The sequence below is a fragment of the Callionymus lyra genome, chromosome 12 (genome assembly GCF_982586985.1).
Source record: "Callionymus lyra chromosome 12, fCalLyr1.hap1.1, whole genome shotgun sequence".
In the NCBI taxonomy this organism is placed as follows: Eukaryota; Metazoa; Chordata; class Actinopteri; order Syngnathiformes; family Callionymidae; genus Callionymus; species Callionymus lyra.
In genome coordinates, this window is record NC_141829.1 from 2,844,289 (window position 1) to 2,868,085 (window position 23,797).

Sequence of the window (23,797 nt, forward strand, 5' to 3'; positions counted from 1 at the left end):
CACGTGAGTCACAGACACACATGTGTATCATAGACACACAAGTGCATCATAGACACACACGTAAGTTACAGACACACAAGTGTGCATCATGAACGCATACATGTGTATCATATACACACAAGTGTATCATAGACACACACGTGAGTCACAGACACACAAGTGTATCACAGACACACAAGTGTATCACAGACACACAAGTGTATCATAAACACACACGTGTATCACAGACACACAAGTGCATCATAGACACACAAGTGTGTCATAGACACACAAGTGCATCATCAACACACGAGTGCATCATAGACACACAAGTGCATCATAGACACACAAGTGCATCATAGACACACGAGTGCATCATAGACACACATGAGTCACAGACACACAAGTGCATCATAGACACACTCATGTGAGTCACAGACACACAAGTGTATCATCGACACACACATGAGTCAAAGATACACACGTGTATCACAGACACACACGTAAGTCACAGACTAAAGAAACAAAAGTTTTGTTTTTGTTCCATCAGAAGTTAAAGAGTAAAATATTTAAGAAATATTTCCTACACGTGTCTACGTTTGTGCAGCGAAGAGAGAAGTGATATATATATATATATATATATATATATATATATATATTTATATATTTATACGATATATCAGTAGAAAAGAAATAAAAAAGTTTTAGATCCTAATTGTTTCCATGAACATGACAAAGAAACTAAGGCAAGAGTGATGACAGGTCGTCAGTCAGACATCTTGATCCGTGTGTCGTCTAACTATGGTGTGCGTGTTTGAAGCTCACAGTAAGAACCTCTCAGTAGCCCTTCGTCGTCCAGAACCAGAACCAGAACCGTGTTCTTCAGAGGGAACATGACAGGAAGGTTGAAAAACACGTGCGGTCAAAGTTCAAGGTCTCTGAAGGAGTCCACGATTCTGCTGCTACTGAGGGACCAGGAACCTGCGGCTGGTCTCCCACAGGCTCTGCTGCAGCTGAGGGTCGAAGGTCGGCGGGGTCGTCGCGTCCCGGCGCCCGTTGGCCCAGTATCCTCCTGAACCTTCCAGAGCTGGTGACAGTGCAGCGTACAGTACGTTGGCGGCGCCCTCTGCAGGAGTCTGTGGACGAGGCAACACAGGAGTGAGGTCACTTCCTGTCAGGAGTGAGGTCACTTCCTGTCAGGAGTGAGGTCACTTCCTGTCATGAGTGAGGTCACTTCCTGTCAGGAGGTCATGACACATGTTTTATCTTTCCTTAACCCTGATGTATCTGGGTCAAAGGTCAACCACCTCCCTGGCTTCCTTAAATACATATGCAGTGGTGGAGGTCGTTCACCTTTGACCCAGAGACAAGACAAGGGTTAAACAAACTTCAAATATTTGAACATTTGTCTTGGAATTGCTGAGAGCAGAAAATATAGATACACTTATTGCAATTATAAGGTACTCAACAATACTACACATATATACTTGTTACTACACTATCACAACACCAGAGTCAAGTACTGGACAATACTACATATATATACTTGTTACTACACTATCACAACACCAGAGTGAAGTACTGGACAATACTACACATATATACTTGTTACTACACTATCACAACACCAGAGTCAAGTACTGGACACTACTACACATATATACTTGTTACTACACTATCACAACACCAGAGTGAAGTACTGGACAATACTACACATATATACTTGTTACTACACTATCACAACACCAGAGTCAAGTACTGGACACTACTACACATATATACTTGTTACTACACTATCACAACACCAGAGTCAAGGACTGGACAATACTACACATATATCCTTGTTACTACACTATCACAACACCAGAGTCAAGTACTGGACAATACTACACATATATCCTTGTTACTACACTATCACAACACCAGAGTCAAGTACTGGACAATACTACACATATATATACTTGTTACTACACTATCACAACACCAGAGTCAAGTACTGGACAATACTACACATATATACTTGTTACTACACTATCACAACACCAGAGTCAAGTACTGGACAATACTACACATATATACTTGTTACTACACTATCACAACACCAGAGTCAAGTACTGGACACTACTACACATATATACTTGTTACTACACTATCACAACACCAGAGTCAAGTACTGGACAATACTACACATATATCCTTGTTACTACACTATCACAACACCAGAGTCAAGTACTGGACAATACTACACATATATCCTTGTTACTACACTATCACAACACCAGAGTCAAGTACTGGACAATACTACACATATATACTTGTTACTACACTATCACAACACCAGAGTCAAGTACTGGACAATACTACACATATATCCTTGTTACTACACTATCACAACACCAGAGTCAAGTACTGGACAATACTACACATATATACTTGTTACTACACTATCACAACACCAGAGTCAAGTACTGAACAATACTACACATATATACTTGTTACTACACTATCACAACACCAGAGTCAAGTACTGGACAATACTACACATATATCCTTGTTACTACACTATCACAACACCAGAGTCAAGTACTGGACAATACTACACATATATACTTGTTACTACACTATCACAACACCAGAGTCAAGTACTGGACAAAACTACACATATATACTTGTTACTACACTATCACAACACCAGAGTCAAGTACTGGACAATACTACACATATATACTTGTTACTACACTATCACAACACCAGAGTCAAGTACTGGACAATACTACACATATATACTTGTTACTACACTATCACAACACCAGAGTCAAGTACTGGACAATACTACACATATATACTTGTTACTACACTATCACAACACCAGAGTCAAGTACTGGACAATACTACACATATATACTTGTTACTACACTATCACAACACCAGAGTCAAGTACTGGACAATAATACACATGTATACTTGTTACTACACTATCACAACACCAGAGTCAAGTACTGGACAATAATACACATGTATACTTGTTACTACACTATCACAACACCAGAGTCAAGTACTGGACAATAATACACATGTATACTTGTACTACACTATCACTATATATCCTTGTATCATGATATGTTCGTGTTTCTATAATCACATGTATCACATGAGTTGTTGTTCAAATATCATTTGAAACAAAAGTACTTGATGCAGGATGTTGACTTAATTTGTGTGTGTGCGTGTGTGTGTGTGTGTGTGTGTGTGTGTGTGTGTGTGTGTGTGCCACAGGAAGTGGAAGTCACAGTGTGTTAGCCTCAGAGGTTGTGTGTCAAACACAGTCTGAACGCATTTTAACAACGATCTCCATGTCTGTGAGATTGAGGTCAAAGGTCAACACTCCGCGAGCGTTCGACTCCGGTTCGAGTTCAGGAGGAAAAATAGTTCAACGACTTTGTTTCTCTTGCGTCTCACAGCAGAGGGAGAGTTAATTAATGTGTTGTAATCGCCTGTAAGAGTGTGTGTGTGTGTGTGTGTGTGTGTGTGTGTGTGTGTGTGTGTGTGTGTGTGTGTGTGTGTGTGTGTGTGTGTGTGTGTGTGTGTGTGTGTGTGTGTGTGTGTCTTTGTGTGTCGCAGAAACCTCCCAGAGCCTGACACAAGTGTGTCTCCAGCATCTTCTTAACTCGCTCAGACATGAACCTGTGGCTGCAGCTCTGAGCCGAACAAACATCTTCAACTGATTCTGGTTCCGACTCAACATGTTCTTCAGGATCTGATCATCATCCGCGACTTTGAGCCGACAATGGAATAATTAGTGACTTTATTTTTAGTTTCTGCCCAAATCAAGGTTTGCCTGGAGGTGACCTTGACGGTGACCTTGACGTGATGGACGAGCTGATGACAGCTGACAGCTCGGAGCCGCAGGAAGTCACTGTGACTCGTGGCTCCAGGAGTCGTTCTGTCTCAGATGTTTTCATTGTTTCTTCAAATCTTTCCTTTTTTAAATCAACGTCTGAAGATCAAAGGAATCATCTTTGGACGAGTGTTGAAAAATAATAAAATGTTGAAGATGATTGTTCAACTGAAGCTCATGAATACAAAGAATAAAACAATAGAAACTATTTTTCATTTAAAATATATTTTTTAACTTCATTATCCAGTTGTTTTTTTAACTTCTTCACTGACTCTGAACTTTATCCATCAATCCATCCATGTATCCATCCTTCCATCCATCTATGTATCCATCCATCCTTCCATCCATCTACATATAAATCCATCCATCCCTCCTTTTTTTTAACCCTTTAATTGATAATTTATCTAAAATATTAGATTAAATTCCAATAACAATGATTCAACCTTCAATATAAAAACATCTCAGTTAAAGTAATACGATGAGTGACAGGTTTAAGTGACTTGTACGAGTGAAGTGTGTTACCCTGAAGAGCAGGCGGGAGACGAGCGACTGGATGAGCCTCAGAGGCGTCCACAGGTGATGGTACAGGTCCGTGTCCACCATGCCGGGGTCCACGGCGCAGGAACTCACTGGAAAGCCTCCTGACATCAGCTCCTGGTGCAGGTGAGAGCTGAACATCAGCTGCGCCAGTTTACTCTGACAGTAGGCCGCGTGTGCAGAGTAGCAGCGGCTGCAGACACACAACACACCAGTGTCAACACACAAGTGTCAACAAACAAGCTTTAACACAAGCATCAACACAAGTGTCAACACAAGCATCAACACACAAGTGTCAACAAACAAGCTTTAACACAAGCATCAACACAAGTATCAACACAAGCATCAACACACAAGTGTCAAAACACAAGCATCAACACAAGCATCAACACACAAGTGTCAACACACACGCATCAACACAAGTATCAACACAAGCATCAACACACAAGTGTCAACACACAAGTGTCAACACACACGCATCAACACAAGTATCAACACAAGCATCAACACACAAGTGTCAACACACAAGTGTCAACACACACGCATCAACACACAAGTGTCAACACACACGCATCAACACAAAAGTGTCAATACACAAGTATCAACACACACGCATCAACACACAAGTGTCAACACACAAGTGTCAACAAACAAGCATCAACACACAAGTGTCAACACACAAGTATCAATACAAAAGTATCATCACACAAGCGTCAATACACAAGCATTAACACAAGTATCAACACACAAGTGTCAACACACAAGCATCGACACAAGCATTAACACAAGCATCAACACACAAGCATCAACACAAGCATCAACACACAAGTATCAACACACAAGCATCAACACAAGCATCAACACACAAGTATCAACACACAAGCATCAACACACAAGCATCAACACACAAGCATCAACACACAAGCATCAACACAAGCATCAACACACAAGCATCAACACACAAGCATCATCACAAGCATCAACACAAGCATCAACACAAGCATCGACACACAAGCATCAACACAAGCATCAACACACAAGCATCAACACACAAGCATCAACACACAAGCATCAACACAGGCATCAACACACAAGCATCAACACACAAGTGTCAACACACAAGCATCGACACAAGCATCAACACAAGCATCAACACAAGCATCAACACACAAGTATCAACACACAAGCATCAACACAAGCATCAACACACAAGTATCAACACACAAGCATCAACACACAAGCATCAACACACAAGCATCAACACACAAGCATCAACACAAGCATCAACACACAAGCATCAACACACAAGCATCATCACAAGCATCAACACACAAGCATCAACACACAAGCATCATCACAAGCATCAACACACAAGCATCATCACAAGCATCAACACACAAGCATCATCACAAGCATCAACACACAAGCATCAACACACAAGCATCAACACAAGCATCAACACACAAGCATCAACACACAAGCATCATCACAAGCATCAACACACAAGCATCAACACACAAGCATCAACACAAGCATCAACACACAAGCATCAACACACAAGCATCATCACAAGCATCAACACAAGCATCAACACAAGCATCGACACACAAGCATCAACACACAAGTGTCAACACACAAGCATCAACACACAAGCATCAACACAGGCATCAACACACAAGTGTCAACACACAAGTGTCAACACACAAGCATCAACACACAAGCATCAACACAAGCATCAACACACAAGTGTCAACACACAAGTGTCAACACACAAGCATCAACACACAAGCATCAACACAAGCATCAACACACAAGTGTCAACACACAAGCATCAACACACAAGCATCAACACAAGCATCAACACACAAGTGTCAACACACAAGCATCGACACAAGCATCAACACAAGCATCAACACACAAGTATCAACACAAGCATCAACACACAAGCATCAACACACAAGCATCAACACACAAGCATCAACACACAAGCATCAACACACAAGTATCAACACACAAGTATCAACACAAGAATCAAAACACAAGCATCAACACACAAGTATCAACACACAAGCATCAACACAAGCATCAACACACAAGTATCAACACACAAGCATCAACACACAAGCATCAACACACAAGCATCAACACACAAGCATCAACACAAGCATCAACACACAAGCATCAACACACAAGCATCATCACAAGCATCAACACACAAGCATCAACACACAAGCATCATCACAAGCATCAACACACAAGCATCATCACAAGCATCAACACACAAGCATCATCACAAGCATCAACACACAAGCATCAACACACAAGCATCAACACAAGCATCAACACACAAGCATCAACACACAAGCATCATCACAAGCATCAACACACAAGCATCAACACACAAGCATCAACACAAGCATCAACACACAAGCATCAACACACAAGCATCATCACAAGCATCAACACAAGCATCAACACAAGCATCGACACACAAGCATCAACACACAAGTGTCAACACACAAGCATCAACACACAAGCATCAACACAGGCATCAACACACAAGTGTCAACACACAAGTGTCAACACACAAGCATCAACACACAAGCATCAACACAAGCATCAACACACAAGTGTCAACACACAAGTGTCAACACACAAGCATCAACACACAAGCATCAACACAAGCATCAACACACAAGTGTCAACACACAAGCATCAACACACAAGCATCAACACAAGCATCAACACACAAGTGTCAACACACAAGCATCGACACAAGCATCAACACAAGCATCAACACACAAGTATCAACACAAGCATCAACACACAAGCATCAACACACAAGCATCAACACACAAGCATCAACACACAAGCATCAACACACAAGTATCAACACACAAGTATCAACACAAGAATCAAAACACAAGCATCAACACACAAGTATCAACAATGTTCATGCATCAAGGACGTTCATGTTTCTACAGCTTCTCAAGGTCAAATGAAGGTGAACTGGTCACTTGATGATCTGACGCTCAAGGAAACTCAATTTTCTTTGTTTGTGTCGTTTGTTGATCTATGTACTTAAAGACACACACTGATGATACAATAGAGTCACACATCACAACAACACACACTGATGATACAATAGAGTCACACATCACAACAACACACACACTGATGATACAATAGAGTCACACATCACAACAACACACACACTGATGATACACTAGAGTCACACATCATAACAACACACACACACTGATGATACAATAGAGTCACACATCACAACAACACACACACTGATGATACAATAGAGTCACACATCACAACAACACACACACTGATGATACAATAGAGTCACACATCACAACAACACACACACTGATGATACAATAGAGTCACACATCACAACAACACACACACACTGATGATACAATAGAGTCACACATCACAACAACACACACACACTGATGATACAATATAGTCACACATCACAACAACACACACACTGATGATACAATAGAGTCACACATCACAACAACACACACACACTGATGATACAATAGAGTCACACATCACAACAACACACACACACTGATGATACAATAGAGTCACACATCACAACAACACACACACTGATGATACAATAGAGTCACACATCACAACAACACACACACTGATGATACAATAGAGTCACACATAACAAAAACACACACACACTGATGATACACTAGAGTCACACATCACAATAACACGCACACACTGATGATCCAATAGAGTCACACATCACAACAACACACACACACTGATGATACAATAGAGTCACACATCACAACAACACACACACACACTGATGATACAATAGAGTCACACATCACAATAACACGCACACACTGATGATCCAATAGAGTCACACATCACAACAACACACACACACTGATGATACAATAGAGTCACAATAACACACACACACTGATGATACAATAGAGTCACACATCACAACAACACACACACACACTGATGATACAATAGAGTCACACATCACAACACACACACACACACTGATGATACAATAGAGTCACACATCACAACAACACACACACACACTGATGATACAATAGAGTCACACATCACAATAACACGCACACACTGATGATCCAATAGAGTCACACATCACAACAACACACACACACTGATGATACAATAGAGTCACAATAACACACACACACTGATGATACAATAGAGTCACACATCACAACAACACACACACACACTGATGATACAATAGAGTCACACATCACAACACACACACACACACTGATGATACAATAGAGTCACACATCACAACAACAACACACTGATGATACAATAGAGTCACTCATCACAACACACACACAGATACACACTTCAGTTCAACTAGTTCACTAAAACATTTCTTCCTAAAGACGTATACATGATGATTTCAACGATGCTACAGAATAAAGTGTGACACCCTCTACAGTGTGAATGACTCCAGGTCTGATGAAAACCCTCAGTAGAGTCTGCGGCTCAGAAGACCTTGTCAGGGTCGACTGATGAAGACGCTCATAAAGACGTCGCTGCAGTTAATTCTTGTGGACAGCAGCGTGTGAAGCGAAGCTGTGCCAGAGTCGAGTCACACTCTGATGCCAACAGACGCTGGAGCTCGTGGAGCCAAAGCTGAGCAGGTGTTGAGTGGAAGTAGATTTAACCAGAACTTAATGTTGTAGAACTCATTATATGGGGGCGTCATAGCTCAGATGGTCGAGTGGTTGCCTGCAGTCCAAAAGGTTGCAGGTTCAATCCCAGCTCCAGACAAGCTTGGTGTGCAGCCTACTCCCATCAGTATGTGTGAATGGCACTACTGAATTTCCCCTCGCGGGACTAATAAGGGATTCTAAAAAAATATATATATTGTTTGACCTATAGTACCCTACAAATGACCTATAGTAACCTACAAATGACCTATAGTAACCTACTAATGACCTATAGTAACCTACGAATGACCTATAGTACCCTACGAATGACCTATAGTACCCTACGTATGACCTAAAGTAACCTACGAATGACCTATAGTACCCTACGTATGACGTATAGTAACCTACGAATGACCTATAGTACCCTACAAATTACCTATAGTAACCTACGAATGACCTATAGTACCCTATAAATGACCTATAGTAACCAACGAATGACCCTATAGTAACCTACGTATGACCTATAGTAACCTACGAATGACCCTATAGTAACCTACGAATGACCCTATAGTAACCTACAAATGACCTATAGTAATGTACAAATGACCTATAGTAGACCCTATAGTAACCTACAAATGACCTATAGTAACCTACGTATGACCTATAGTAACCAACGAATGACCCTATAGTAACCTACAAATGACCCTATAGTAACCTACGTATGACCTATAGTAACCTATGTATGACCTATAGTAATCTACGAATGACCTATAGTACCCTACGTATGACCTATAATAGCCTACGAATTACCTATAGTACCCTACATATGACCTATAGGAACCTACGAATGACCTATAGTAACCTACGAATCACCTATAGTAACTTATGTACGACCTATAGTAACCTACGTATGACCTATAGTAACCTACGAATGACCTATAGTACCCTATGTATGACCTATAGTAACCTACGTATGACCTATAGTAACCTACGAATGACCTATAGTACCCTATGTATGACCTATAGTAACCTACGAATGACCTATAGTACCCTATAAATGACCTATAGTAACCTACGAATGACCTATAGTAACCAACGAATGACCCTATAGTAACCTACGTATGACCTATAGTAACCTACGAATGACCCTATAGTAACCTACGAATGACCCTATAGTAACCTACAAATGACCTATAGTAATGTACAAATGACCTATAGTAGACCCTATAGTAACCTACATATGACCTATAGTAACCTACGTATGACCTATAGTAACCAACGAATGACCCTATAGTAACCTACAAATGACCTATAGTAACCTACAAATGACCCTATAGTAACCTACGTATGACCTATAGTAACCTATGTATGACCTATAGTAATCTACGAATGACCTATAGTACCCTACGTATGACCTATAATAGCCTACGAATTACCTATAGTACCCTACATATGACCTATAGGAACCTACGAATGACCTATAGTAACCTACGAATGACCTATAGTAACTTATGTACGACCTATAGTAAACTATATATGACCTATAGTAACTTATGTATGACCTATAGTAACCTACGTATGACCTATAGTAACCTACGAATGACCTATAGTACCCTATGTATGACCTATAGTAACCTACGAATGACCTATAGTACCCTACGAATGACCTATAGTACCCTACGTATGACCTATAGTAACCTACGAATGACCTATAGTACCCTATGTATGACCTATAGTTACCTACGAATGACCTATAGTACCCTACGAATGACCTATAGTACCCTACGTATGACCTATAGTAACCTACGAATGACCTATAGTACCCTACGTATGACCTATAGTAACCTACGAATGACCTATTGTATGACCTATAGTAACCTACGAATGACCTATAGTACCCTACGTATGACCTAAAGTACCCTACGTATGACCTATAGTAACCTACGAATGAGCAATAGTAACCAACGAATGACCCTATAGTAACCTACAAATGACCCTATAGTAACCTACAAATGACCTATAGTAACCTACGTATGACCTATAGTAACCTACAAATGACCTATAGTAACCTACGTATGACCTATAGTACCCTACGAATGACCTATAGTACCCTACGTATGACCTATCGTAACCTACGAATGACCTATGACCTCAGTAATTTCAGGCCTATTTCTAAGCTCCCTTTCATGTCCAAGATCTTGGAGAAGGTGTTGTCTGAGCAGCTGTCTTTGTTCCTGGATCAGAGCGACATCCATGAGAAGTTTCAGTCTGGCTTCCGTAAACATCACTCTACGGAGACAGCTTTATTGAAAGTGTCCAGTGACATCATGATGTCGGCTGACTCTGGTAAATTCACTGTTCTGGTTCTCTTGGATCTGTCCTCAGCCTTTGACACAGTTGATCACCAGATCCTGCTGAGAAGACTGAGGGATAAAGACTGTCTGGGTCTGTGTTAGAATGGTTCTCATCTTACCTTTCTGGGCGCAGTTTTAGTGTATCTGCCAATCAAATGAGGTCTGAATCGGCAGATCTGTTGTGTGGAGTCCCTCAAGGTTCTGTTCTGGGTCCTTTATTGTTTTTGCTGTACTTGATTCCCCTCGGTAAAATCATTCAGAGATTTCCAGATGTTTCTTATCACATTTTTGCTGATGACATCCAGCTCAACTGCTCTTTTGATCCAACTGAGCCCCAGAGGCTGAAATTAGTCAATAGTTGCTAGAAATCAAACAATGAGTGAAAACACTTTACAGCTAAATGTGGACAAAACTGAAACTCTGGTGATTGCTCCTGATGATACGATTCCAGGGTTGAGTCAGTACTTGGGTGACTTAGGTCAGTCTGTCAAACTGAGCCTGAGAAACCTGGGTGTTGCATTTGATAAAGACATGTCTCTTGTTCAACACTGTAGAAAACTGACCAGAAACTGTTTCCTTCAACTGAGAAAAATCTCTAAACTTAGGAAAATGTTGTCGGAACATGATCTGGATCTTATAATCCATGCGTTTGTTTCTTCTCGTCTGGACTATTGTAACAGTTTGTTTTCATGTCTTAACAAGAAGGATGTGTCTCGCCTGCAGTTGATTCAGAACTCTGCAGTCAGAATTCTGAGCCGCTCTAGTAGAAGAACTCACATTTCTCTTATCCTTAAAACTCTTCACTGGCTTCCAGTTTCTTTTTTCTTTTTTTTTTTTTTTTAGAAACCCTTATTTCAGGATCAACTTTAAAATTCTGGTTCTTACTTTCAGATCTATTCATGGTCAGGCTCCTCCTTACATCAGTGATCTGATCCAGCCTTACACCCCAGCTCGGGCTCTGAGGTCTGTGGATCAGAATCTACTTATGGTTCCACGCACACGACTCAGGACCAGAGGAGAGAAATCCTCCCAGACTGTTGCTCCTAAGCTTTGGAACGATCTTCTCTCTCTTTGCTCTTGATGGATCTACTGACTCCTTTAAGAAACATCTTAAGACGTTTCTATTTGTTAAGGCTTTTCCATGAATTTCTCGAACTCCTGTGTTGTTCTCAGTATTATCTTGATCTTTAAAGTATATACTTTATTGAATATTGTTTTGATTGTTTAAGCGCTTTGTGACCCTGGTCTCGAAAAGCGCTATATAAATAAATATTACTTACTTACTTACTTACTATAGTAACCTACGAATGATAGATATGTATGCAACCTATAATATAATAAAATCTTTTCTATTGTAAAATCTATAGTAACGTATGTATGATGTTGTATTAACTATAGTATACGATGTTCATAACCATTATATCACCTGTACTATCCACATAAACCACCTTGATGAGTGACGACGACGATCATTTACCTGCTGTTCAGGTCATCGAGGCTGATCCGTCCGACCCTGTGAGCAGAGGACGAGACGTTGACGACGCGGGAGAAGCAGCAGGACGTCCCTCCGTCCTTGAGCGAGTCCAGCAGCAGCCAGGTCAACAGGAAGTGAGCTAAGTAGTTCACGCCAAAGTGCTGCTCCAACCCATCCACGGTGCGACCCTCTGGGACCAGCATGACGCCGGCTGAACACACAAGGATAAGCATGTCGTGTGTCGGCTCATGTGCACGTCTGACAGCAACACACACGCACACGCGTGTCAAGAATCGTGCTCGTCACGCCCTCAACCGTCCGTCACTCACCATTATTGACCAGAACGTGAAGAGGGATGTGACGCTCTTTGAAATTGTGGGCGAACTCGCGAACAGACTCCAGAGACGCTAAGTCCAGTTTCTGGAACTCCACTGGAGGGAAAGCACACACACACACACACACACACACACACACACACACACACACACACACACACACACACACACACACACACACACACACACACACACACACACACACACACACACACACACACACACACACACACACACACACACACACACACACACACACACACACACACACACACAGAGAGTCAGTCACACACAGGAATTAGAACGATGGAAACGGATTATTTCCGCTCGCCATTTTGGCGTCAGAACTTCAAAGTCTATTAATCTTTTTCTCACAGTCCTCGATGGTTCCTCACAATACGAGGCTGGCAGCACTTCTTCTTCTACACACCTCATCCTTCAACACGTGTCTGATGCACACACACACCTGACCTCCCGACCGGTATCGTCTGCATGTGACGGACATGTTAGTGAGTCATGCAGGACGACCTCTGACACGCATCACGGTACGAGCGTCTATCTTTCCTTTTTCATTAACCCGTTCACGACCACAGTCATATGTAGGTCAGATCCATTCGCCGGAGAAGCCAAATGTTCCGGCGCTCGGAGAGAAAAGACGCCTCCATGTTTGGATCTCCTCGCCAGGTTTGTGTCGTTAATTCTTAGGATAAAGATGTTTTTAATGGACGTTTATTAAGTTAATATCAAAGGTGACGGAGAAAGACTAAAAGTGTGTTTTGATACCTCTGGGTATTGATGTAAAACTCTTCTAATCCATCATTAACAGCAGTCGCGTTCACCACAGGGAGCAGAAGATTAATGTAGCAGGAACTCCCAATGAAGCTAAGAGCTCTTCCTGAGGGACCCTGAGAAATTCCCTCGCCAGATGAACTACATTACTGCTCCGACGAGCGGCCAAATTAAAAGTGCGGAGCCACAAAGTCAAACGATCGGCGGTCGACGGAGCCAAAATTCATCTTCATTCTATCGCGATAAAGAGAATTCATTTACGAACGATGATCGATGATGGTTTTTCAACAACACAACGGTGTGCGTTGACGCACGAGAGCAACACAATCATGATCCGTTCGGTATCATTTCACCGCCAGAATGTAAACACAGCAGCGTCGACGATCAAATCCAACACCTTCATCAACCTCAATCCCATCTTTTGTTTCCTGACAAACACATTTCAGTTTCCACAGCCGGCGCCGACTCAACATTGTTTGTCTTCAATCTGGGATTTGACAACTGAAGCTTATCTGAAGATTAGCTTCCGTCACGCCGGACCGGACGGGAAATCTAAATTCATGAATTAAATATTGCACTGGAGGAGGAAAAACATCTAGTATCTCTCCATCCAAACGTACGTGAACTTGAAGACAGAAATACAAATAAAAAGGACAAAGGGAAGAGATGTGCGGAAGAAACAACATTTAGTTCACAACAACACACACTGGTTAACAGCAACACAAACACACACTTTCTTTATGTATGCAGTTATTTAGCCTGAAGATTCTCCACAAACAGACACACAAACAGGAGGATGTTCATCTGTGAAGCTGCCGGTTCAAAGCCACAAACAGCAGGTCTAAAGGTTCATTAAACGAGTGTCAAAAGCCCAGAAGGTGTCGCGAGGAGGACGATATATTCTGTCTGCAGTGGTCACATGATCGCGCATCAATCAATACGTGTCAAAGGCCGAGAGCTGGAACTCCTGGTGATGAATGTCACGCCGGTCACATGACGCACAGAGAGTCTCCGGGAGACACTGGTGTAAATCATTTCTATCATCTCAGAGACTCTTTCGACAGTCGAGTCGTCAATGTACAGTCGCAGGAATTATTGTCTTATTCAAGGAGGTTCAATTTATCGCAATTATCCGAGTTTGTTTTTTTTCACCAAAAACGAACTTGTTCAACATCAGTTTTGATCTTATTTAAGTCTCTGTTTAATTGTTGACGTCCATCATCTCTGTCATTATCTAGTCCAACATCTTCACAACATCAACGTTCGTCTACTTTGACACTAACATCCTGAAGGCCACGAAAAATGACTGGAGTTTGTGATAAACACCTTTGCTGTGGATTGTTCAAGACAATTGAGTTTGAAGAGGCAGGAAGTGAATAAATGAATACGGTAAAGAGAGTCAATCTAGTGCATCATGGGAGGTTCTGGGCCTTTACGACTGACGTAGCAACTGAACTGTGGACGAGTGGAAGAAGATGTTCACAGTTTATCGTCAACAGCATCATGGCTGCAGTCGTGTGTCTAAACAGGGCGTGAAGAGCAACTTGTACTTCTTCTGAGAAATTAAACAATTGTCCGTCGCATGAGTTCATCAAGATTCTTAAACTGTGGCAGTTTTTTTTTATTCTTATTCTTCTCACGAGAATATAGAGAATATGGAGAACACAGAGCTGTGACACTTGAAGCTTCCTCCAACATTACTGAAGGATATATAAGGTAAGGTAAGGTAAGGTAAAACTTTATTGATCCCTCAGGAGGTCTCCTTCGGGAAATTGTTTTTTCCAACAGCCAGCAATTTTCCATAAACAATACAAAATAATAAATAAAAATAAAATAAGAAGAACATAAAGAGAAAAAGAACAAGATGACACAATCTAAGTCTAAGGATAAAGATAAAGAACATAGGTCAAATAAAAACAACAAAGACAAAGGATACAAAGACTAACATAGAACAGAACATCCAGATACTTTCACTCCACTCCTGCCCCCGAACTCAGAATTGTACAATTTAATAGCCCGAGGAATGAATGAGTCCCTGAGTCTATTAGTGTTGCACCTGGGTAGGAGCAATCGTGCACTAATATAGATAGAAATGAACAAATACAATGCAATAGTAAGTAGTGGGCATTTGAAAATGTAATAATTTCATTAAATGATGCAGATGGTGGAATAAAAGCCATAAACTGCAGCTCTATATCATCTTTTTCTTGATTACAATGTTTTTTTTTTATTGATAAACTATATGTTTATGATGTCAATACAAAGCAAAAGATGTAAAAGGAAAAGACTCGACGCTCGCCTCATAAACGTCTGCATATTCATGAACGCTGTAAATAATTTTGGGCGAGCAGGTGTTGCAGCATGTTCTGAGCTCCACGGGGTAATTATCTGTTCCTCGCCATCGGCGTCGAACCCCCGCACGGAGCTGACGGACGGGATCTTAATCACTGTGGAACGTCCTCCTCCCAGCGAGGAGTCACTTTTGAGTCGACATCTTTTCGACTTTCCCGTCACCTTTCCTGTCGCTTCCGTCTCCGTCCGCGGCGAGAACAGACGCCGACAGACGCTGTCGGGGCGTTAGCAGCTGCGAACGCGCCGAGACGAGAAGTCGGGCGACAATAAGAGGAGACGACAAAAGACAAACAAAGTGCTGAAAGAATTCCATCGTGATCGTCTCCGGAGAGCGAGGCCTGGACGGACGCCAGGTTCGGACGAGGATGTTTAAACTTCCTGACACACATACTAATGAGGAGGCTTTAACATTTTCCCGCAGACACACACATTCTCCACTATCTGGCGACAGACAACCTCCTTGTCCCCTCGCCCTCAACGGCTGCCAATTACAAAGGAAGTAATCAATTCCACCGGCGCGGCGTCCGGGGAAATCGACTTCAATGACACCCGGAACACGCCGGCTGTCTCGGAGCCTGACACCCACTTACTCTTAAGCAGGGACCTCGACCGCCCGACGTCCACAGTCAACACCACGACTTCAACCGCCGGGTCACGTCTCAACCGCCGCCACGATGAAGTGCTGCTCGGGTTCTACGGGCAAAGTGGATCTTCTGTTCCAGACAAACCACGAATCCATGAACAATGAGCTTCACTGGAGAGTTGCTGATGAAAAGTCAGACCTGACTGAAGCAGTTACACACCACCATCAGTGAAACGCTATTAGACAAACAGGGATTATATCTTCCAAACATCTGCCTATCATGTAATCAGAAAACAAATAGTGGAACATTTTGATGATTGGAGGAAGAAAAAGAAGCAAATATCTGTAAAAAAAAAAAATCCCATCATCGCATTTCTCCGATCCTTCAAGTTTTCTGTTTTCTTTTAAAACAATCCAGAAACTGTTTCCTTCAACTGAGAAAAATCTCTAAACTTGGGAAAAAGTTGTCACAACTTGATATGGATCTTATAATCCATGTGTTTGTGTCATTTACACTATTGTAACAGTTTATTATGAGTCTAATCAAGAAGGATCTTCTCGCCTGCAGTTCATACAAAACTCTGCAGCCAGAATTCTGAGCCGCTCTAGTAGAAGAACTCACATTTCTCCTTCAAACTCTTCACTGGCTGCCAGTTTCTTTCAGGATCATTTTAAAATTCTGGTTCTTACTTTCAGATCTATTCATGCTCAGACCTTCCATCAGTGATCTGATCCAGACTTACACCCCAGCTCGGGCTCTGAGGTCTGTGGATCAGAATCTACTGATGGTTCCTGAACTTCCGGACCAGAGGAGAGAAATCCTTCCAGGCTGTTGCTCGAGTCGACCTTTAAATGCAATTCCTAAAGTTGATATTCTCACTTGTATAAACGAACAACATGTAATTGAGCTTTCAAACCAACATTGCATGAGGTGTCATGTGTCTCAACAACAGGGAGCGAAACGACTCCCATAATGCTTTGCCGCCCAGCCAACCAATCACAGCTGTCAATCACTTTTCTCATAGTAACATAGATGTAGAATTTAAATACAGTGTTGTATCGTCCAATCAGCCGTCACAGATAGAGCAGTGTGCTGAAAGGCATCATGGGAGTTCAGTTTGTTGAATGTCTGCCACGGACACTGATGCAAAGGCTGTGTTACACATAAACACCACCGGCTTCTCCATGATGTACTGAGGACCTGTCAAAGTGTGTGTGAGAAGAAGTGCTTGTCACCACCAGTGTGTCCTTGGTGGGACTGCAGGGTCTCCGTGAATAATAGAAGAAAGACGAGGTCTGGACATGAATCCTCTGTAAAGTGCCGCGAGACAGCTTCTGTTCAGAGACGTATCTCTGCAGCTGCTGACAGACCTTGTAACCGAGGAACGTTCAAGGCTGTTCCAGATAGAAACGGGTAAGTTATTGGCAATTTTAGTCAAAGTGGGTTTGAATTTATGGAACTATGAAGGTCGTCTTTCTTCTTGATTGTTTCTTTGGTATCATTGTGTTCCTGTTTTCACCTCCAGCCATGTGTCGTGTCCTGCTTCTATGTAGGAATGTCTCACTCGTGTATTTATAATTATCATTATCATTATCTTATCATTTTTAACTATCGTTGATCAGGATAAACATGTGTCGTGTCTTTATTATCATTATTATCTTCATTGTTAACTATCGTTGATCAATAAAGTTCTATCTATCGGGATAAATATGTGTCGTGTCTTTATTATTATTATCTTCGTCGTTAACTATCGTTGATCAATAAAGTTCTATCTTTCGGGATAAACATGTGCTGTGTCTTTATTATGATTATTATCTTCATTGTTAGCTATCGTTTATCAATAAAGTTCTATCTATCGGGATAAATATGTGTTGTGTCTTTATTATCATTATTATTTTCATCGTTAACTACCGTTGATCAATAAAGTTCTATCTAGCTATCAGGATAAACATGTGACGTGTCTTTATTATCATTATTATCTTCATCGTTAACCATCGTTGATCAATAAAGTTCTATCTATCTATCAGGATAAACATGTGTTGTGTCTTTATTATCATTATTATCTTCATCGTTAACCATCGTTGATCAATAAAGTTCTATCTATCTATCTATCAGGATAAACATGTGACGTGTCTTTATTATCATTATTATCTTCATCGTTAACTATCGTTGATCAATAAAGTTCTATCTATCGGGATAAACATGTGTCGTGTCTTTATTATCATTATTATCTTCATCGTTAACTATCGTTGATAAATAAAGTTCTATCTTTTGGGATAAACCTCTGTCGTGTCTTTATTATTATTATTATCTTCATCGTTAACTATCGTTGATAAATAAAGTTCTATCTATCGGGATAAACATGTGACGTGTCTTTATTATTATTATTATCTTCATCGTTAACTATCGTTGATCAATAAAGTTCTATCTATCGGGATAAAGATGTGTCGTGTCTTTAATATTATTATTATCTTCATCGTTAACTATCGTTGATAAATAAAGTTCTATCTATCGGGATAAACATGTGTCGTGTCTTTATTATTATTATTATCTTCATCGTTAACTATCTTTGATCAATAAAGTTCTATCTATCAGGATAAACATGTGTCGTGTCTTTATTATCATTATTATCTTCATCGTTACCTATCGTTGATCAATAAAGTTCTATCCATCAGTATTAACATGTGACGGTTCATTCTTCTCGTACCTTTGGCATCTTCGTTCTCTTCATGGATTCTTCTGATGGCCTCCAGACATTGCTGCTCATCTCGTCCTCCTTTCAATAAAACACAAGAAACATGGTTTGAGACGAAGTGGATTCAATAGTTGGACACGTTGACAAAAACTTAAACGACACAATCAAACCTGATCTTATTCCATTATTTCTTTATTAGTTTCAATGATTTTTACATGTGAAAATAAATGATAGAGTATTTTTTGTATTCATTACTAATTAAGGTTTATTTTTACACCTTTAAAGGAGATGATGTTATGGAGCTAATTATATAGCAGACATTATATAAAACGGCATAACAAATGTATTATTATCTGACGCTTTAATAACATTATCATTCTAAGGCTCAACTTAACATGTTTGGAGAAAATATATTATTTGGAGAATCATTTTTTGTTTGTTTGTTTTTTTGCTCTGAACGAGAACTAGACGAACATCGCAACAAGGAAGGGTTTTGTTGGATGGGTTTGATTGTATTATGGGATGTCGGCTGCAGGTGTTAGAAGCCATGCAAGTGAAAAAATCAGTAAAAACATCTGTTTCCAGATGTTGATCAAATGATAGTTCAAATCTAATCTCTTCTTAAAAAACTCATATTTAAATCCTCCAATGAAAATCCTTCACAACTTTTCGACTCGTCACAAAACAAACCTCATCAGCAGAGAAAAAACATTTCCCTGAATATTGTCATCATTTTATGTATTCAACAAACATATTTAAAATTGTAAAAAATGCACATGCCCTGATTTAAAAATCATGTGAATCTCGAGTCATGCGATGTTTACCAATTTCTACTGAATATAAATGAATATGCTGCTTGGAAATGGTTCAAAAATGAGGCAGAAAATACATAATGTAACACAAATAACCTCCCAAGGCAGAGAAGTGCAGCGAGTTTTTGCATCATTTTGTTTTTAACTCAAAGTCACACTTTAACTAGTCAAGTTTCCTGTTTATTTTAAAAACAATTCAGAAACTGTTTCCTTCAACTGAGAAAAATCTCTAAACTTAGGAAAATGTTGTCATAACATGATTTTGATCTTATAATCCATGCGTTTGTGTCGTTCACACTATTGTAACATTTTATTTCATGTCTAAACCAGAAGGATCTTCTCGCCTGCAGTTCATACAAAACTCTGCAGCCATAATTCTGAGCCGCTCTAGTAGAAGAACTCACATTTCTCCTTCAAACTCTTCACTGGCTGCCAGTTTCTTTCAGGATCATTTTAAAATTCTGGTTCTTACTTTCAGATCTATTCATGGTCAGACCTTCCATCAGTGATCTGATCCAGACTTACACCCCAGCTCGGGCTCTGAGGTCTGTGGATCAGAATCTACTGATGGTTCCTGAACTTCTGGACCAGAGGAGAGAAATCTTTCCAGACTGTAGCTCCTAAACTTTGGAACCATCTCTGTGTTTGATGATCTACTGACTCCTTCAAGAAACATCTATGTTTGATGATCTACTGACTCCTTCAAGAAACATCTGTGTTTGATGATCTACTGACTCCTTCAAGAAACATCTGTGTTTGATGATCTACTGACTCCTTCAAGAAACATCTGTGTTTGATGATCTACTGACTCCTTCAAGAAACATCTATGTTTGATGATCTACTGACTCCTTCAAGAAACATCTGTGTTTGATGATCTACTGACTCCTTCAAGAAACATCTGTGTTTGATGATCTACTGACTCCTTCAAGAAACATCTGTGTTTGATGATCTACTGACTCCTTCAAGAAACATCTGTGTTTAATGATCTATTGACTCCTTCAAGAAACATCTGTGTTTGATGATCTACTGACTCCTTCAAGAAACATCTGTGTTTGATGATCTACTGACTCCTTCAAGAAACATCTGTGTTTGATGATCTACTGACTCCTTCAAGAAACATCTGTGTTTGATGATCTACTGACTCCTTCAAGAAACATCTGTGTTTGATGATCTACTGACTCCTTCAAGAAACATCTGTGTTTGATGATCTACTGACTCCTTCAAGAAACATGTGTGTTTGATGATCTACTGACTCCTTCAAGAAACATCTCTGTGTTTGATGATCTACTGACTCCTTCAAGAAACATCTGTGTTTGATGATCTACTGACTCCTTCAAGAAACATCTGTGTTTGATGATCTACTGACTCCTTCAAGAAACATCTGTGTTTGATGATCTACTGACTCCTTCAAGAAACATCTGTGTTTGATGATCTACTGACTCCTTCAAGAAACATCTGTGTTTGATGATCTACTGACTCCTTCAAGAAACATCTGTGTTTGATGATCTACTGACTCCTTCAAGAAATATCTCAACACACTTTGATTTGAGCTTTTTCTTGATTTTCTGAGACTATCTTGATCTTTTAAGTAAATATTGTATTGAGTATTGTTTTGATTGCTTAAGTTCTTTGTAAACCCTGGTCTGGAAAAGTGATCTACAAATATAAATTACTTACAAAACCATGGATAAACACAGGTAAACGATGAATATAGTGCACATTACAACACAACAAGGAGAACAGTGATGATCAGTGTGTATCACTTTAGGTAATCACAACATCAAGCTTTGTTTAAAATCAGCCACACAAACACGTGCACTCTCATTTATCATGCGCACACACACACACACACGCTAATCTTGGATTATCGCCTCTTTCAAGGGCAAAGTATAATTTGGCCTGATGGAACGAGGAGAAGCTGAGGAGACGCATCACCAGTCGCACAACACGAAAGTCGCACAACACACAAGTCGCACAACAAGAGACACAACACAAGAGTCGCACAACACGAAAGTCGCACAACACGAAAGTCGCACAACACGAGTCGCTCAACACGAAAGTCGCACAACACACGAGTTGCGCAGACGTCGCTCACAAACCGTCAAGTGTATCATCGTAACACACTTGGTTCAGATTATCATATATGACATATTCTTCTTGCTCCGAGTCAAAAGTAAAACCAAAAATAAAATAAATATTCTTGTTTTTTTTAACTCTAAAGTGTAAAAACACTGGCCTGACGACACCAAAAGAGGTCAAAGGTCGTGTTCAGAAGCTGCTGCAGACGCCGCAGGAGAAGCGACTAAATCCATCTCCACAGTCTCCGCAGCAGCCTTTCAACCTTGCCACGTCCGAGAGATGGTATCATCCCTCGTTCCATCCCTTCATTGTCAGAAAGTCTGCTTCGATTAACGGACGCGTTTGATCATCTTTACGATTCTATTGATGTTTCCGTGGATTGATCACGTCGTTCAAACTCTCATCTCTACAGATATTCATGTGAGACTAGACTCTGCACCAGGAACCAACCAGATTCTCTCTTTTTTTCAACTTCTCCGGCTCGTGGACTGAATGTAAAACGAGCGTCTGGGGTCAAACTTAAGAGTCAGAACACATCATTAGTTCTGCACAGACTGTTGAGTGTGTGTCGAGATCATCGCGGTGAAGAAATGGATTTACACGCGTTTTATTCTCCTCGTCATCTCTGGACGTGGAATCATTGTTTTCAATCAACATGATGATGAAGATGCTCCTGACAAACCTGATCTCACTGATGAAGATGTTTTTTAAAATCCAGATTTCATGACATTTATGTCGTGTGTCACATAGTCATATTTATATAACACCTCATACATGAAGGTACACAATGATTAAAAGGTTAAAATATTTTATATCTAGCTAGAAAAATGAAGATGTGTTTGATGATCATTTGTAGACGTTGCAAACATTTTCTTCTCTTCATCTTTAATATAGAATCATATTCAGATTTAATTTGACTCTAGATTTGTTTATGAATCGTTCTCTCTTCTCTTTTTTCTGGCTGACAAGTGACCTTTTTTTTATCGGTTCTCAAATATACAGCCTGAAGAGACTTTGTCGAAAGACTGAGCGTCTCTGGAAGTCCACTAAACTTGAGGTGCACAGACTTCACCTCAGGGATCTGATGTCTTCTTACAATGAGATGGTGGAAACTGCTAGATCTGATTACATCAGAAAACTGGTAGCATTAAATAAGAAAAAACCCAAAGTGTTGTTTGACACGATTAATTCTCTCGT

General features: G+C 40.4%; 1 protein-coding gene across 2 annotated transcripts in view; it reads right to left on the minus strand.

Annotated features, from left to right (window-relative positions):
• Positions 1-533: 533 nt before the first annotated feature.
• LOC148067996 (polyprenol dehydrogenase) overlaps positions 534-23,797 on the minus strand; it is a 57,800-nt gene continuing 34,536 nt past the window's right edge. For both annotated transcript variants that reach the window (XM_087803922.1, XM_087803920.1), the window contains exons 3-7: positions 19,722-19,790; positions 13,284-13,385; positions 12,958-13,165; positions 4,397-4,604; positions 534-1,115 (exon numbers count right to left, since the gene is read on the minus strand). In XM_087803922.1, coding sequence (XP_087660048.1) covers positions 942-1,115; positions 4,397-4,604; positions 12,958-13,165; positions 13,284-13,385; positions 19,722-19,790 — 761 coding nt within the window. In that variant the 3' untranslated portion in view covers positions 534-941. The remainder of the gene's footprint in view (positions 1,116-4,396; positions 4,605-12,957; positions 13,166-13,283; positions 13,386-19,721; positions 19,791-23,797) is intronic.